The 17,143-nt window shown below is 42.9% G+C and overlaps 1 protein-coding gene across 7 annotated transcripts in view; it reads right to left on the minus strand.

Annotated features, from left to right (window-relative positions):
• Positions 1-17,143, minus strand: part of CELF2 (CUGBP Elav-like family member 2) — a 689,087-nt gene that overhangs the window by 19,703 nt on the left and 652,241 nt on the right. For 6 of the 7 annotated variants that reach the window (XM_077836746.1, XM_077836712.1, XM_077836729.1 and 3 more), the window contains one exon: positions 2,172-2,303. In XM_077836746.1, the coding sequence (XP_077692872.1) occupies positions 2,172-2,303 (132 nt within the window). The remainder of the gene's footprint in view (positions 1-2,171; positions 2,304-17,143) is intronic. The other variant, XM_077836719.1, reaches the window with a different exon arrangement.

Consider the following 17,143-nt stretch of genomic DNA (forward strand, 5'->3'; position numbering starts at 1 on the left):
TGGTATGATTCCCACATGCTGTCAAGAGGTGAAACCACATAGGGGGCTTACTGTGGATCAGTCTTGGTGAAGGAATGTTATCTTTTCGAGTGTGCCAGTTTGCTTGGGTTCTGAGTACATGTGAAAAGAGGTGACATGCAACACTCTACCCTTGATGCTGTAAGCTTATATGCCCCACAACATACATTCAGTATGTACCAAGGATAAGAACATTAATGATATTAACAATGTCTAATATTAATGAGACCAGATCTGTCATGAGTGCCATTTTCAATGGCTCGGTTTGATAGAAACAAAAAGCATATGTTGCTTCAAATTCTGACAAGGGGCAGTTCTGGATTTGCTTAGTTTTGCTAAACTGCCCTTGAAACACATTTACTGGGAAGGTTTTTTTGTTTGGTTTTCTAGCATTTTTGTCCTTGCCAGAAGCAAGACCTGTCCTACACAAGGCCCCATGCAAGCGCTCACCACAATTTCACAGACATCAATTAACCCTCTCCACCCCTGCCTCCCATCAATGACAATCAGAGCTCAAGTAATAAAATGACTGGATGAGCAGCTAGATAACAGTGACAAAAAGGACATCATGCAGAGCATCAGAGTGAGCAAGTGATACTGAGGAGGACATCCATTCCTGTGGGTACATTATGATGGCTAATGAATTAGAGACTGGTGGTGACCAAATAGATTCCTTGCATTGTAGGCTAGATGCAAGGAACAGCAGCAGCTAAAAAAAGCTAGGCGGGGGGGAAGATGCAGCCAGATGAATCTCTTCCAATGAAGGCAAAAGTGAAGTCATTGTAACAGAAACAGAGCAGAAGGGATTGTTGTTCTGCAGTAGAAGCTTGATTGTGATTGGCTACTGTGGTTGATAATGAGGATGAAGGTTCTGATTAACGACTGACATCTTCTTTTTAGCTGGAAATGTCAGTGCTTGTTTTACACCACATGGGAGAAATTTACATGCTCTAGTACTACAGATGACTGAGCCATCCTTACATACTTGCAAATTAAAAACCAAGAAATTGGTTTTAATTTTTAAGCAAATATGCAGCTCCCAGGTCAAAGAAGGTGTCCTATTCTGACTCTATAACTAATAGAAAAGTTGCAGCAAATGCGTGTTTCTTAATAAACTAATTCCTGAATTATATCTTGTGCTGAGGTGCTGTACCTGTTTTCACGGGTTTATGTTTTTGGTTTCTGAAATCAAAAGGAGCCTTTCGTGTAACCAAAACCAATCTCCAGAATCCATTCTGACTATCTAGCACAGGTCCTAAAATTCCCCATGTCCTGCAAAAAAAGGAGTCTTTTTTTTTCCCCCCAGGAACTCAACAGAATCCACCTTGGAGGGCAAGATTAGTGAAATCTTAAGGCTAAAGGACTGTATATATGTAGGGCCCTACCAAATTCATGATCCATTTTGGTCCATTTAATGAGCATAGGATTTTAAAAATCGTAATTTTCATGATTTCAGATATTTTAATCTGAAATGTCACAGTGTTGTAATTGTAGGGGTCCTGACCCAAAAAGGAGTTATGTGGGGGGGGGCAGGGGGGGGTTGCGGTGCTGCTATCCTTACTTCTGCGCTGCTGCAGGTGGCAGAGCTGCCTTCAGAGCTGGGCAGCTGGAGAGCAGCTGGTTGGGAGCCCAGCTCTGAAGGCACCGCAGTAGTAAGGGGGCAGGGTACGGCATTGCCACCCTGACTTCTGTGCTGCTGCGGCTGGCGGGGCGCTGCCTTCTGAGCTGGGTGCCCAGCCAACAGCCCCCGCTCTCCAGGCACCCAGCTCTGAAGGCAGCAGTGCAGAAGTGAGAGTGGCCATACCACGACCCCCCTAAAATAACCTTGCGGCCCCGCTGCAACTCCCTTTTCAGTCAGGACCCCAATTTGAAAAAAGCTGGTCTCCCCCCATGAAATCTATATAGTATAGGGTAAAAGCACACAAAAGACCAGATTTCATGGGGTGAGACCAGATTTCACGGTCTGTGACGTGTTTTTCCATGGCCATGAATTTGGTAGGGCCCTATATATACAGGTATATGCAAAGAATGGAAGTTGATCAGCTTTACCCGCTGTTTTGCATATTTGTTAAAAGTAACAATCTGTTTATAATTGATATTTTTCCTACAGTGATTACTGGGGAAGGCTGTCCACCACAGCAATAAATACTCACTGTTTACGGTACCTGCTAGTGCATTAATATTATTCAGTCCAACAGTGGCTCCAGCCAATCCTTGGAGAGTACCCAGAGAAGTCAAAGAATTCATGGCCGCACCAGCCGTGGAATTAGCAGTTGACGCAGCCACTAAAAGGGGAGAGAGTAGGGCAATATTAATTAAAGTAAACAGAACTTGAAACGTATCAGTCACAAAACATCATGCACCGATTCTAATCTTAATAACTGGCCTCCTTGCAAAAACGTAAGGAATCAGACCAACACTGAAACCTTTCTCAGTAAGTTCCTGTATTGGCTGCTGATGGAAAGCACGGCTGAATTTTTTAGCGATGTGGATTTGATAGTGAAATTTAAGTAATTTGGCTTTCTTTGCAGAAACACTAAATCTGTGAACAGTTAAAAAACCTCTCTCACATTCTCAAAAGTGTATCAATAAAGCACTAAGAGCTGATCAACGTGCCAGAGAGCCTGCCCCTTCTTAACATGGTTGTTAAGCAACCATATGTTACTCATAGGGCTTGGTATTGATATCTGAGATTTGGCCAGTTCCTGTTCTGGGCTCAAGCAAAACCTGAATTGTTCTGTCCTAAGTGAGATACCATCATGGCATTGTATCTTTAGGGCATCATATAAATGGAATATAAAGCACTGAAATATAAAATTTTAAAAAAATAACTAACGAAATACCAAATGCAATTCATTTTTCTGTTGGCTTCCACTGTAGTATCTAGGTAGGTACTTCTGTGGCCCCCCATCAGCACAGTATCCAAGCACACTACAAATATGAAATGTATTTATCCCCTTTGAGGGAAGGAAGTATTATCATTGCCATTTCAGAAGGGGAACTGAGGCACAGAAAGATTAAGGGAGATGTTCAAGGCTACACATAGAATCTGTGGCAGCCGTAGGATTTAGAGCCATATCTCCTTAGTCCCAGTATAGTGCATCTGTCGCAAGACCATCTTTCCTCTATAGCAGCGTTATCTGAAATGGCAACATCTTATTTTAAATTGAACATTTTAGTTGTGCTGCGGTGAAATGGACACGAATGCTTTCTGTCCCTAATCCTCTTCATCCTTTCTGGGGCCGTCTCTTCCATCAGAGGCGCCCAGCTGGGCAGTGAATACCCAAGAAGTTAAAGTTTCTAGGCTGATAGGATGCAACAAAGAGAGTGGAAGACAATTTTATCAAAGAAGCAGTAGGAGAGTCCAAATAAAATAAATATTTAACAGAGTCCAAATAAAGTGCAATTCCTCCCCACTTTAAACAAAGTCATATACACATCTATCTACCTAGCTCCCCACAACTCCAAGACACCCTTAAACTTCCTTGCACCCTGATCTAAAGGTCAACAAATTCCGAAGAGTCAACAAGCCTTCTGGCCTTTGCAATGCAGATGCTGTTAGCTTGAGAGCCCTCACTGATCTTAAACCAGGGGCGGGCAAACTTTTTGGCCTGAGGGCTGCATTGGGTTTCTGAAATTGTTTGGAGGGCCAGTTAAGGGGAGGCTGTGCCTCCCCAAACAGCCAGGCATGGCCTGACCCCCACCCCATATCCGACCGTCCTGCTTCTTGCCCCCTGATGGCCCCCCCCTGGGACTCCTGTCCCATCCAAGCCCCCCTGCTCTCAGTTCCCTGGACCCCCCACCCCTAACTCCCCCCCACCGCCCCATCCAAACCTTCCCCTCCTTCCTGACTGCCCCCCCAGGACCCCTGCTGCATCCAACCACCCCTGGACCCTTCGCCCCTAACTGCCCCCCGCCCCTAACTGCCCACCACCTCATTCAACCCCCCTCTCTCCTTCCTGACTGCCCCCCCAGAACCCCTGCCCCATCCAACCACCCCAGACCCCTCGCCCCTAATTGCCCCTGCCCCTAACTGCCCCCCACCACCTGATTCAATCCCTCGTCTCCTTCCTGACTGCCCCCCCGGGACCCCTGCCTCCATTCAACCCCCGTTCCCCACCCTCTGACAGCCCCAACCCCTATCCACACCCCTGACCACCCCCCAAACTCCCCTGCCCTCTATCCAACCCCCCTCCCCTGCTCCCTACCCCCTTACCTTGCTGCCTGGAGCTCCGGTGGCTGGCGGCGCAGCTGCACCAGGAAAGGCAGCCGTGCCACGCAGCACAGAGCACCGGGTCAGGCCAGGCTCTGAAGCCCCGCTGCCCAGAGCATTGCGCCGCATGGCGGCGTGGCTGTAGGGGAGGTGGGACAGCCTCCCAGGCCAGGAGCTCAGGGGCTGGGCAGGACAGTTTGCCCACCTCTGTCTTAAACCCTGCTGTCGTGTGTGTGTGTAGTGGAGACCAGTGATTTCTCAGTCAGCCAGGATCCAAGGTACGTAAAGCCTTATAGGCTGAAGTCTAATTGTATCCAGAAGCAAATAAGGAGTCTGTACAGTGGCTAAATGAGTGGTGTAATAAGCTCCCTGTGGCTAATGCTATCCGGGGGGCAGCTGCATGTTACATCAGCAATTCGTTTTATTAAGAACAAAATTAGATATGAACCTCAAATCATAAAATTTAAGATTAAAACTCCCCGTGTGTGAGAGATTAATGAGCAGATGGGTTGCTAACACATCCTTGTGAATGAGGAAGGCAGTCCAAATCCTTCTCTTCCATTCTGGTGACTGGTGTCAGATCTACACAACTCAAATAGATGGTCAGTGACTGACCAAACTCTGGGGCCAAATTTAAGTGTGTGTTCTTGGGTTCAAGTTTCAGTATTCTATCAGTCAACACTGATCATGCTCCTCAGATTTTCTCATTAATTTGAATTTAGAGTTCACATTATCCTAGTTTGACTGAATATTCAGGTGACTCAGAACTATTATAAAAATGCGATAGAGGGCACCAAAGCAGCCCAGAAATCAGTGGTCTCATGTTGCAATTATTTTTACTGCCTTGCAATGATCTGCACTGCAAACCTGATGGGAGGAATTAGCCATGAGACATGTCAGATACACTTGAGGGTCTTTCCTGTTTTGCCGACTGCTCCTTTGAGGGGCGTAGGATTAAAGATTTTACATGCACACAATATAATTTGAGTATGGAGTAAAGAGCAGGAAGGAGGACAGCCCAGTGGTCCGGGCACTAGGCTGGGACCTGGGAAACCCAGATTCAATTCCCTGCTCTGCCACAGACTTCCTGTGTGAGCCTGGGGCAACTCAGTCTCTGCATCCCAGCTCCCCAGCTGTAAAATGGAGCTTAGAGAATTTGTGGACTTCAACAGAGTGTTGTGGGGCTAAATATACTAAAGAGTGTGAGATACTATGGCAACAGGGGCCGCATAAGTACCATAGGTAAAAAAATAGCTGAAAAAATTTCTGCAACACGCTCGACACCACCGGTAAATGAAACATTGTATTACTTACAGAACACAAAAATGTAATAAAGGAAAAGGTAAAATACCATGGAAGCTTTACGTATAGAAGCCTGTTATCTCAACTCTGATTTCTCCTACCTGTGGAGTACACTGAAATTGGTCTCAAGCTAAGGATTACAGGAGCTTATCCTGTCTCTTCCCTCTTTTCCTTCAGTTGAAATGACCTTGCTTTAGAAATGTAACGTATGATGAATACACAGAAAAAAAATCACACAGTTTGTGGTAAAGTTAGAATACTGTGCCATTCATTTGGGAAACCAGCAAAACTCTCCAGGAACAAAGAAGCAGCTTGTGTTCTAGCCAGGTGAATATTGGGTGATTGTGAACTAATGGTAGGAGAATAGGGCTGCCCTCAGACTATGACTGAATTTTTTCATATTTTTTAAAGGGCTGGATCCATTTTATAACCATTTGTAACATGACAGACAAGATTCTATTGCTTAGAGGCATTTCTACAGCACTCATCACTGTGATACCAGTCACTGGAAAAATTGGATGTCTCTTTCTAGAAGACATGCACTAGCTCAGTGTTTCTCAATCTTTTTGATACCAGGGACTGGCTTGCTGCCTTCCTAAACTGTGTTATGGAGATTTCAGGGACCCATGCTGGACCACGGACCAGTTGTTGAGAAACACTGCATTAGCTCCTCCATAAGTTATTGGGATCATTGCAGGAATTTCTGGGTGAAATTCTATGGCCTGCTTTAGAGGCCAGACGGTGACGGTGACGTCCGATCTTAAAAATTATGAAAATCTGAAGAACTATCTGAGCTACCAGCTGAAAGATCCAGTTGCACTTTTAAGACTAGGGGTTGTACTTGAATCCTGGGCCAAATTTTCCCCAGTTCCCAATGCTGTACTCTGTTCCAGTTGCCTGCTGCCCTCTCCCCAGGAGGGGCCTGCATTGCTCCTCTATAGAGAGTCTGTAGATCACTTTGGGACCTCTTCGGAATGAAAGGTTCTATATGTGAAAGATAAGAAGGTCAAGATGATTGTTCTCCCATTACAGCCTCTGCTCTTTGGTTCATACTCCCCTCCTTGCACCTCATGCTGGGAACCATTTCTCTGATCCAGTATCTCATGCAACTATTTGCTCTCCCTCCTATTACCTCATTCCCATCCCCATTCTTTTCAATGGATACCCATGCAAATGAATAAAATCAAAGTTATCATGAAAGTGTGAACCAGGATGGGGGCATGTCATATCCAGATTAGATATGGGGGTGTGTGTGTGTGTGTGCAGTCAAGACTAGTGAGGTCCTGTGTCACCATCTGCCTTAATATTATTGACCAGTGAGTTATTAGTTTTCAAATGACATCGCACAAGGCATATTTTGTACAAAGAGTATTACAATAGAGTGGAGGGTGTGAATATAGGGGTGCATTCAGTCACCGGGCATGTCACCAAAAGGAGTAACCACATTATCTGATTGTCCCAGCCTTACCTGCTGTTTTACCAGGACATATTGAATTTAAGGCTTGGATCCTGTTCCCTTTGAAATCAGTGGGAGATTTGCCATCAACTTTAGTGGGAATAGGATCTGGACCTCAGACTGCATGCTCTTTGGGTCAGGGGCCAGGCCCATCTTTGAAGTGCAAGGCACCAGTCACACCTACAGCTGTGTTCAAATAATAATTATGATTTCACAGAAGGCCAGAAGGAACCAATACATTGATCTAATCTGCCCTTCTGTGTTAACACAGGCCACAGCTTTCACCCAGTTGTTTTCTGCAACAAGCCCAGCAACTGGTATAACCTCTTAGGGCTAGGATTTTTGAAGGAGCCTAAAGAAGTAAAGTTTAAATGGAATCTGGGCACCCATCTCCCTTAAACTCCTTTGGAAATGCCAGCCTAGCAAGACATCCAATCCTGATGTAAAGACCCTCAGATACTACAAACTGGCGAAGCCCCGCTGAGGTCAATGGAGCGATGACAATTTACATAAGGCTGACACTCAGAGCTCAGGGATGGTGAGGTCTGTAGCTATGCAAGTGAAGTCAGTGATATGTGTAATATTACTTACACCCTGTTCTGCATTGTCTGAGCACTGCACAACCAGTCAGTGCTTTGGGCAAAGGGAGTATGGTGATATGGAGCACAGAAAGAATGACAGTGCTGTATGAAAATGTATTGGGTAATCTTGCGGTGAAGTTACTGGACTCGAAGTCAAAAGAGCTAGTTTTATTTCCCAACTCTGCCATAGATATTCTGTGTGACCCTGGGCAAGTCACCTAATTTGTCTCAGTTCCCATCTGTAAAATGGGGATACTAATATTTCCTTTCTCCTACCTTTTGTCAAGCTTGTTTCCTTAGACTGTACTATCTTTGGGTTAGGGACTCTTTCCTCCTATGTGTATTTTGTCATAGAGCCTAGAACAATGAGGCCATGATCCTGGCTGGGCCCTTAGGAGTGACTGTAACACAAGTGATAAAATTAGAACCGTATTCCTGAGTCTGACACAGATTCATAGGGAATGCTCTTGTGCAACTCACAACCTCTTGTGCCCCAAGTTCCTCATCTATAAGCTGACTCCCGTTATCTGCCTCCAAGGGCTGCTGTGAGAATCCGTTAATGCTCATAAAGTACTTTGCAATGAACTAAAGTGCTGAATAAATGCTAATTATCATCATTGTTCTGGATGAAAGGACCCGTTAGATCATGCAGCCCACAACTGTGCACTGGCAGGAAGACGAACTGGATGATCTAATAGACCTTTTCCATCTTCACTCTCTGTGACAAATGTCAGATTATAATGGTCTCCGATGACTTCTTAGTGAAGAGACATCCCACGGAAAAGGCACATCCCTAGGAGGCTGCATACCATATGCTTAAAGGTTGTCACTGACGTCCCACCTTTTCTTGGGCAACGTGCTGGGTTCCAAAAGACTGGAGCAGATGTCTGGTAACAGGACCACAAAAATAACATGATGACGGCTTGGTCGAAGGCATAAAAACCAAACAGCAACATTCCAGATGGTGGTTTCTATGATTTTTAAGTGGGATTTATTTCTTTTTAACATTATTGTATTTGTTTGAGGTAACCCTATTTAACACCCGCACCGTCCCCAGCCTTGGTTTAAAAAGAAGGAACGTTTGTGCTCTTGTTGTAAGTGTCAGAGTATGTAAGCAACATAAGGGCAGAATTCTCCTCTCCAAGCCTCAGCGAGGGCCTCCTAGCTGCATAGAGGCTCTCGCTATAGCACATCCTCCACTAGTTCCACATATCTGCAGAGAGCAAAATATAGGAGTCAAGATCCACTGGGCCAGATCCTGCTTTGTCCCAAGGCTGCTTTGTGATGCTCCAGTGTTTCAAAGCAGCCACAATTCTGATTTAGTCAGTAATTTAAGGATTCTTCCTACTCAAGGGATATACAGTATCAGCTGCTACACCACCCTAAGCCCAGGACAGGGGCATGACCTGGGGTATGGATTGGTCATCTCTGTGTGCTGGTGATCTCTGACAGCTTGCAATGATGGCCAGCTTGCATCCTAGTCTCCACTGTACAGTTCTGAAAGCCGTGCTTTGCTGCAAGAGATCCATCCATTTATCCATCTGATGCACTGGGAAATAATTCTGATCACATTTTTTTTTTTTAAAAAGGACTGTGGAATTGGTGTCTGTTTTGGTGCTTTCTTCATAAAGATTCATGTCAGTAACTGGGTTAAGAGCACTTGAATTCACTGTGCACGCAACCTTTCCCTTAGTGCTGTTTAGACAGTTCTCAGTTATGTTCCCCATGACAGCCTGTGTTTTACAAGTCAATACAGGCAGAGGCAGCTTGACACTGGTGATTTTGTTTTCTGGAGACTGCACCTTTTCCATTTCTAAGAATCCTGCCTGGAGACAGCAGCCAGTTTGTTCTCTCATCCTCTGCAGCCAGTTCCAGAGGATGTGCATATACTCACCAACAAACCCCCAGTGCTTGCTCATGGAGACTTCAATTTTGTTCTTTCTTGGTGTTTTTCTTAACAGAATGTTACCGTAATTTTAGGCTCAGCTTCACCCCTGCAAGCATGTACAGATTTCCAGCCTAGGCTCACTGTTGCTCTGGGAAAGTCTCCTCTTCTCAAAGCTACCAAGACAGACTCTTGTTTTTCTTCCCTTCTTGAGTCCTTGATCTTCCTCCCCAGGCAGCCCTCAACTGTGAGTCTGTCTCTGACTCACCACTGCATCCACAGCCCCCTCTGACTTCAGGGAGCAGATTGCATGGGATCCTGATTTAATCTGTTCCTGACTAAAAAAAGTGTAAGAGCAGTGCAGTAATTTCCAGTTGAGTGCAAGTCATATACGAAGACCCTAGGCTACATCAGAATGACCGTGGGTTAGTGGAGCACCTCCTGGATTGGGAGTCTACAGAGCTGGGTTCTGGTCTCAACTCTGCCAGTGATGTTCCAGGTGACCTTGGGCAATCATTTCACCAAGGTGTGCGTCTGTTTCCATTCTTACCCTCTCCTTGGTTTGTGTATTTAGAGTGTCAGATCAGCTGGGCATGTCTTCATTGCAATGGTGGCTTGACCCATTTCAAGACTGCCTGGCTAGAGTCAGAGATGCCACACAGCAGAGCAGCACAGAGTGATTGGATTAGCAGTGCAGAGTATCTGAGTCCACACTGTATTATTAGCTCAACCACCAGCAGCACCTGAGTTTCAACCCACCCTCCCTAAAGGGCCAGCTAGCTTGAGTTTAAAGTTCTGCTTAACTTGAGGCTAGAGATTTTTGTGTATGCACAGGAGTTGGGTTAGGGGCAACACTGGAATTATATACCTTGAGCTAACAACGCAGTGAAGACAAGCCCTCTGTATTTGTACAGCACCTTGCACAATGGGGTCCTGAGCTCGGCTACTGCTGCTAGGTGCTACTGTAGTGAAAATAAATAAGAATAATACAAAAATATGTATATGTTGTTTTTCTAATAAAGTATCTAACAGCTCTCCAGTCAGCGATAAAGAAGGAAGAGAAGATGCGCAGTGGGGTGGAAGTAAGGACCAAAAGTTCTTTAAAAATCTAAGAAGGCTAATTCCAGGGAATGGAATTTACAAGTTCCCCCAGAAAGTCCCTTGAGTGAAAAATATCCTTTAATCCCTCGCTTGGTAAAAGAAGGAGGGCAAAGCTAAACAAGAGACTGGCTTTAAGGATAATCAAGCTAAGGCAGAGTTCTCCATTGTCATTTTACTCTTTAGCTTGTAACAATGGTACAAACAAACAATGGTAACTAGGTCGGTCTCTCTCAAATGTTATGTGAAGGTAATGAATTTTATTGCTGGCAAAAGCAAGAGATGAAGGACACTGGCCAGAATTTTACATTGTTGGACAGACTCTAAACAAACCTTCCCACTCAACTGTGATTGGCGACATACCCTGGTCTTTCAGTCCCAGCCCTCTCCTGAAGATAGAGACTAATTTCACTGAATTGTGGGCAGTTTCTTATGCAGCATGGGACTTATACCATCCAACTGACATTAATTAGGATCAGTGCTAAACTGACCTGAAGCATCCAAACCAACTCGCTCTACATAACCCCACCAACATAGCCACTGACAGCGACTGGCTGGTTTTCAAGAAGGTGTGACCAATGACTCACTTCTAATGCATCTGTTAAATGTCTGCCATGTAAGCAATGAGCAACTGAAGTGCAGCGATGCTGTAGTTTATTAAAGAAAAATTCTAAACATGAGGGTTGAGGGGGGGAAGGAGGAAACTGGTCGAGTCAATCGAACAGCCCACATAACACTGCATGGTGGGATTTGCGGTATTATTTCTGTCTGAAATGAGCACACATGACAGATTCTGACTGCATAAGGAACGTTCTAAAAGGGAAGAATAATTAAGCAATGTCAGAGGCATCATCTTTATTAGATAATCACAACCCGGGGCATTAACAAACTTTGAGCGTCTCTTATCCCATGGGGTCTAATTATTCTGTGATAATAACCACACCTCCAAGTTTTAATTTATTCCTGTAAAGATTTTTTTTTGGTGGGGTGAGGAAAATGGGGGGTATATTCAATATCTGTGCTGGAGGAAGATGCAGTTGGCCTTTCAAAAGGGCTCATAAGTATTCTAATCTAACTAGCGCATGCAAATGGCATTAAATCGTCTGCCCTTTATGGTGATCTCCAGCAAATCAGAAGATTCACTCCCATCCAAACTGGTGGTGCTATAGTCTGTATCATGAGTATAGGTAGGCACGCACCAATTCAATTCTGTGTTCTGGGACAACTTCTGGCAAGAGGGTTTTCTTGGGTTAGAGAGGCTGGCTTTCTGTCAGGCTGTCTAATTAACATGCCGTTGATGGGCTGAAAGGAAAACTAAAAACTTAAGACTGGTACGCTGATCTCTGAAGTGCTGCCTGACATATCAAAGATCAAGATTTTAGTAAATGTAAGTGTTCTACCCACGCGCAGGATTGAACAAAGAGTGAGACAGACACCCCATGGGAAGAGGAACAAAGAGCAGCGGAGCAGTAGCGTCACGTAGAAGTAGTGGAGTGACAACATAGGGAGGGGAGACTGTGTAATAACAACTCAGGGATGACTCAGAGATACCAGGCCCTCCCTGTCATCATCATGTCCAGGCCTAGTGACTTCCATAGTGGCTGATCCAGGCTTGAGGAAGAAAGAGGCCAAGGATGTCTTGCAAGACAACCATCTCCTAGACAGGAGGAAGGGAAAGCAGTAGTAGCTGCCACCTCAGCTTCAAATCTCCCATGTGCAAAGGAGATCAAGGAGGCCTTTTTCAGGCTGACCCTCCCAGCCCAACTCAAAGCTCTCTTGACATTTTAGCAGGAATGTCTCAATTTCTATCAGAGTTTAGCACAGCTCTTCTAAGGAGCTCTAATCAAAGCCTCACAAAGGAGGCTTTCCAAAGACTGATTAACATTTTGTGAGATCCTGTGAGTACATGCTCTTATACCCATTTTACAGATGGGAAAATGAAGCACAGAGGGGTGAAGTGACTTGCTTAAGGCTAAACAGCAATTCAGTAACAGAGCTGGAAATAGCACCCAAGAGCCCAGAGCCAAAATTTTCAAAAAGTGGTCTGTGGATTGCGGAGTGGATTCTCGATTGAGCATGGATGGGCAGTGAGATGGGCAGTGACATGCCAGGGTGTGTATCATTCATCTCTTTACTAGACAAAACGTTGCAGAAAACTATTTGATTTGATGTAAAATTACACAACCGGTTCCCCTTGTACTGTACATAATTTTGGAAAATAATGTATCGGTGCCAATTCAATATGGCAATAGCACTTTGCACTTAACATAGCACGTCTCTTCCAGAGATAGCAAAGTGCCTTACAAACCTATGAAGGTAGATAAATATTTCATAGATGTGGCAAAGTCAGGAACAGAACCCAGGTTTGTTAGCACCATATTCAATCCACTAGGTCACAGCAGACAAAGCATTTTTTTAAATACTGAAACAACAGGATGTGTTTAAAAAATGTTCCATGAACTTGTCCCGTAATATACCACAGAATATCAGGAGATCACAACAAGCATATTTTTGGGCACAATGTACAATTTTGGGCAGTGTGGGGAAAGCACTGGTGTGGTGAACCATTACTATTAAACTTCTTCCTGTGTGCAGGTTTTAACAAGATTTAAATAAATTCATGACAATTAGCAACTCCAGCCTGTTCTCAGTCAGAGCTTCTTGCAAAGCACATGGTGTCTGAGGTTGAGTGTCCACCTTCTGTAGCTGAGGTGACAGCAGCATTTGATTCTTTGGCAGAAAATAAACCTGAACAAGCCAGCAATATAGCCGTGGTTTGTGTCTTACGTGCTCCTTGTACTGATAAGCTTTTTTTTTATTTTTTATATTGAATTTCTTGTGGCTGACCACAGCTTAAAATTATTACAGATTGTGTGGTAGAGACACACTGCCAAAAGGTACTATATTACATAGCGTTACCTGTACACATCACAAAATGTAAAACCTGAAATGTGCTAACACAATGGATGTAATACCTTAGGCAGAAGATAATGTACTATATATAAAAAAACCCAAACATGTCTTGTGCTGAATTAGATCCTTCTAATCCAGGGTTTAGGTTAAGTGCTATACTCCGATTCCTAAAAAAATTATTTGACTAACGAGAACAATGCTATGCTTTGAAAAATACAAATGCATTTCTATCCTTTTTACAGCAGCTGGTATTTTTAAAATCTTGTTCTATGCATACAGTAGGACACTCCTGCTCTTTCTTACTGTAAAGAAGAGTTATGTAACCCTGAGGAAACAGAGTCAGATTTTTCTAGATCTAACCTCATACAATTTTAAGAGTCACTCTAAAAGGAGACAAGAAATTCTGTAGAAAGACCCTTCCTAAAGTTTCAGGAGAGACTCAAACTTATTTACTTGCAAGTTCTGTTGATTTTATTCACCATACCACTCAATGGCATTTCATCAATTTAACTTCCTTATCGTCCTAGTAACAATACTACAGCAATACACCCTTATCTGAGATGAATACACTTTCTAGGAATATGTGCAAAGGAACTAATACATTTTGAGGGACAATTATATTTTACAAACAGACCATTCTGGTTTGTTGATTGCTTGACAGCTCTTATGGGTTCCCCACTTCACCCTTCAGGTCATTATCATAGCTATCATTCTCCCAGGTGAGAGAGATAGGATGGGGACATCCTGACTTCAACGTGGCTCTTTGAAAGATGGGGGCTTTAGTTTCAGAGCTCCTCAGGCCACATTTCATTGGGAGATGTGTAGCCTACTTTTGTGGTGCTATTAAAAACATTAAATCTTGGCCAATATTCTCAAACCTGGGTGTCTACATGTAGGCTCCTAAATCCAGAGGTGTTAAGTGCCAATAAATCTCACTGAAGTCAACATGAGCTGTTCGTGGCTTGGAGCCTTTGAGAATCAGGTCACTTGTTTAAGTGCCTAAATTATGGATTTAGGCATCAAAGAGTGAAAAAATTCGGTTACAAGTTTCACAATTAAAGAGAACGTTTCGCTGACAAAAATTCTACTTTAAGCCATGGCCTATTGTACATTAGGAAAATCAAGACCCATTTGCCACTGTAACCCACTGGTCAACGTATGTTGTGTGTTCACCTCTGTTTCTGAGCCATGGAATATCTAAGAATAGAGTCTTTGCTCTTTAACTTGAGCACTGCATGATTTCAGCTGTAGAGGCCTCTAATTTAGTCCTTGGTGAGTGAACCAAGATGGGCATCCACTGCTTGGTAATAAAATCTTCCCATTAATAATAAGTAACATTATTATGACTAACATTATTGCATCACACATAGAAAGCTAATTGACTCTATGCAATGCTCATTATAGCAATAATTACACCAGGGATCAGTGCTCCCTATCCATGAAATAATGACTTGCCTCAAAGTGTATCAACGGCTGCAACACAACCATCCTAATAGTACTTAGCTCTTACATGGCACTTTTCAGCTTCAAAGCATTTCACAAAGACTCCAGAACCCGCAATCAGCAAGTACATGTTATTCTTGTTTTACATATGGGTAAAGATAGGCAGAGAGATTAAATGACTTGAAAAAGGCCAAATAAAGGAAGACAGTGTCAGAGTTGTGATTAGAACAAAGAAGTTCCTGCCTCTCAGACCCATGTTCTGACCACTAGATCATACCCCCATCAGGATTTTCCTTTCTGTCTTGTTTCTCTCAAATGTACACGCCACAACCCAAACCTTACAAAAGAAATCAGTCTAGATTAAAATACATCGTAATAATTTATGTACTTTTGTTACATAAGTGCACAGAACATGCCTTTTAAAAACTACTTTATCTGATAGATCATATTTTTGCCCTAAAAATAATGAATGTTAAGCTAGGTGAGTTCCCTCCCCCAAATGTAATGAACAGCTTTTTAAATGATAGTACAATATATTGTACTTGATCATGTTCATTCTATACCAAGACATATAACTGGTTAACTGGTACTGAAGTGGAAGAGAAAGCCGCTGCGATTTAAACTGATTTGTTCCAGCGTGAACCATCTACCTTGATTCATTCTTTAGAAAACTGTCCAAGGTTCATATTCACCTACAGGTATGGTTATTTTTGGATCATCCTGGAAGCAAATCATAGACAGCACAGTGGGTGCATTGGCCTATAACAAAATGTCACTGTGGCAGACGTGAACTGCTGATTGGAGAAATAGGTATTGTACTGAAGTGAATAAAAAGAGGAGCTTTTAAAAAGGTCTATTTGAACATTCTTTGCTGCGTCTCTGCTGAGGTATCTTAAATTTTCTGTAAAATGCCTAACGTTTCAACAATTGTGTTCCCAACTTGAATACTTTTAACTAACAAAGGCAATCTTTGTGCTATGTTATTGAGTAGATAAAATAATAAATGTCCTAAGAATAATTTTACTTCATCTTTAAGGAAAAGTGAACAGAGATGATGTTGATGCAAATAAGTTTTGACCAATGAACCACAAATACTAACTGTAAGTGACCACTCTACTTTTAAGAAGGGAAAGAACAGATTAATTGTAATGGGATTGGCATCAACTGCCCTCATTAAATTGGGAAAGCATTTCTATTCTAACCCCCTGTTTTCAGTTGCTTTATAACTTTCAGAAACTTCCTCCTTTGGGGATGAAATTTTCCAGTGTTGGCATCTGCCCAAAAGTAGCTTATTTTGAGTATGGGTGTATATATATATATATATAAAACTTATTTACTATCCTAATTAAAAATGTTTACAGCTTTTTATATTTTATTTTATTTTTATAACAGCTCTACTGCTTAAAATGGATGGGACCAGAAAGTTGAACGTTGGCATGGAAAAAGCACAGTCAAACTGGTTTTGATTTGAGTGTAATGTCCTGTTGAAAATCATATTCTTTGCACACACAATATATTTTGCATAGACACTTCCTTCTAGGCTGCAAGTATGCAGGCTGATAAAGTCATGTTACCTGAGCATGCAGGGCCAGCTTAGCTGTGTGGTGTAGGTGAAGAGTGAATGAGACAGGTTTTTCAGGGAACTATGCCTCATTCACTGCTCATCTTATATTGTAAAAGCTGCACGCTCCAGCAGAATAAAGACATTAGATATAAAGTATCTATATAAAGTACAAGATATAAAGTACAGTATCTGGAATAAGACATTCCAGTGTTGTTTAGCCAAGAAGTTCAACCTTTTGGATTTTACTTTTAGAAAAAATATGCATCTTTAAGAAAAAACAAAAACACATTTTAGAAAATGTTATTAAAAACCTATCTTAGACTACCCATTGACTTCCGTAAGGACTGAAACTGGCCTTCAGCAAGCATGGATAAGCACTCAAAAGTCAGGAAATGACAAAGTTAAGTTCGTATAGCATGCTCGTAAAGTGAGTGCATGTCATGTTCCCCTCTAGCAGCCAGTGCACATATAAAACTACTATGGCTGGGAGCAAATAGAGTTACTCCCTTAGCTCAGGTGGTAGAGATTTGTGCTTTGGGTCTGAAAAGGTCCTGCATTCCAATCCTATAAAATATCTTGTGGAGGGGTAATTACCTTTGCATGTCTAATTAACTGACCCATATGCACTTATAATATATTCTGTAACCACAGAATCATCTTCTCTTTCTCA

Source organism: Eretmochelys imbricata, chromosome 1, assembly GCF_965152235.1.
Source record: "Eretmochelys imbricata isolate rEreImb1 chromosome 1, rEreImb1.hap1, whole genome shotgun sequence".
In the NCBI taxonomy this organism is placed as follows: domain Eukaryota; kingdom Metazoa; phylum Chordata; order Testudines; family Cheloniidae; genus Eretmochelys; species Eretmochelys imbricata.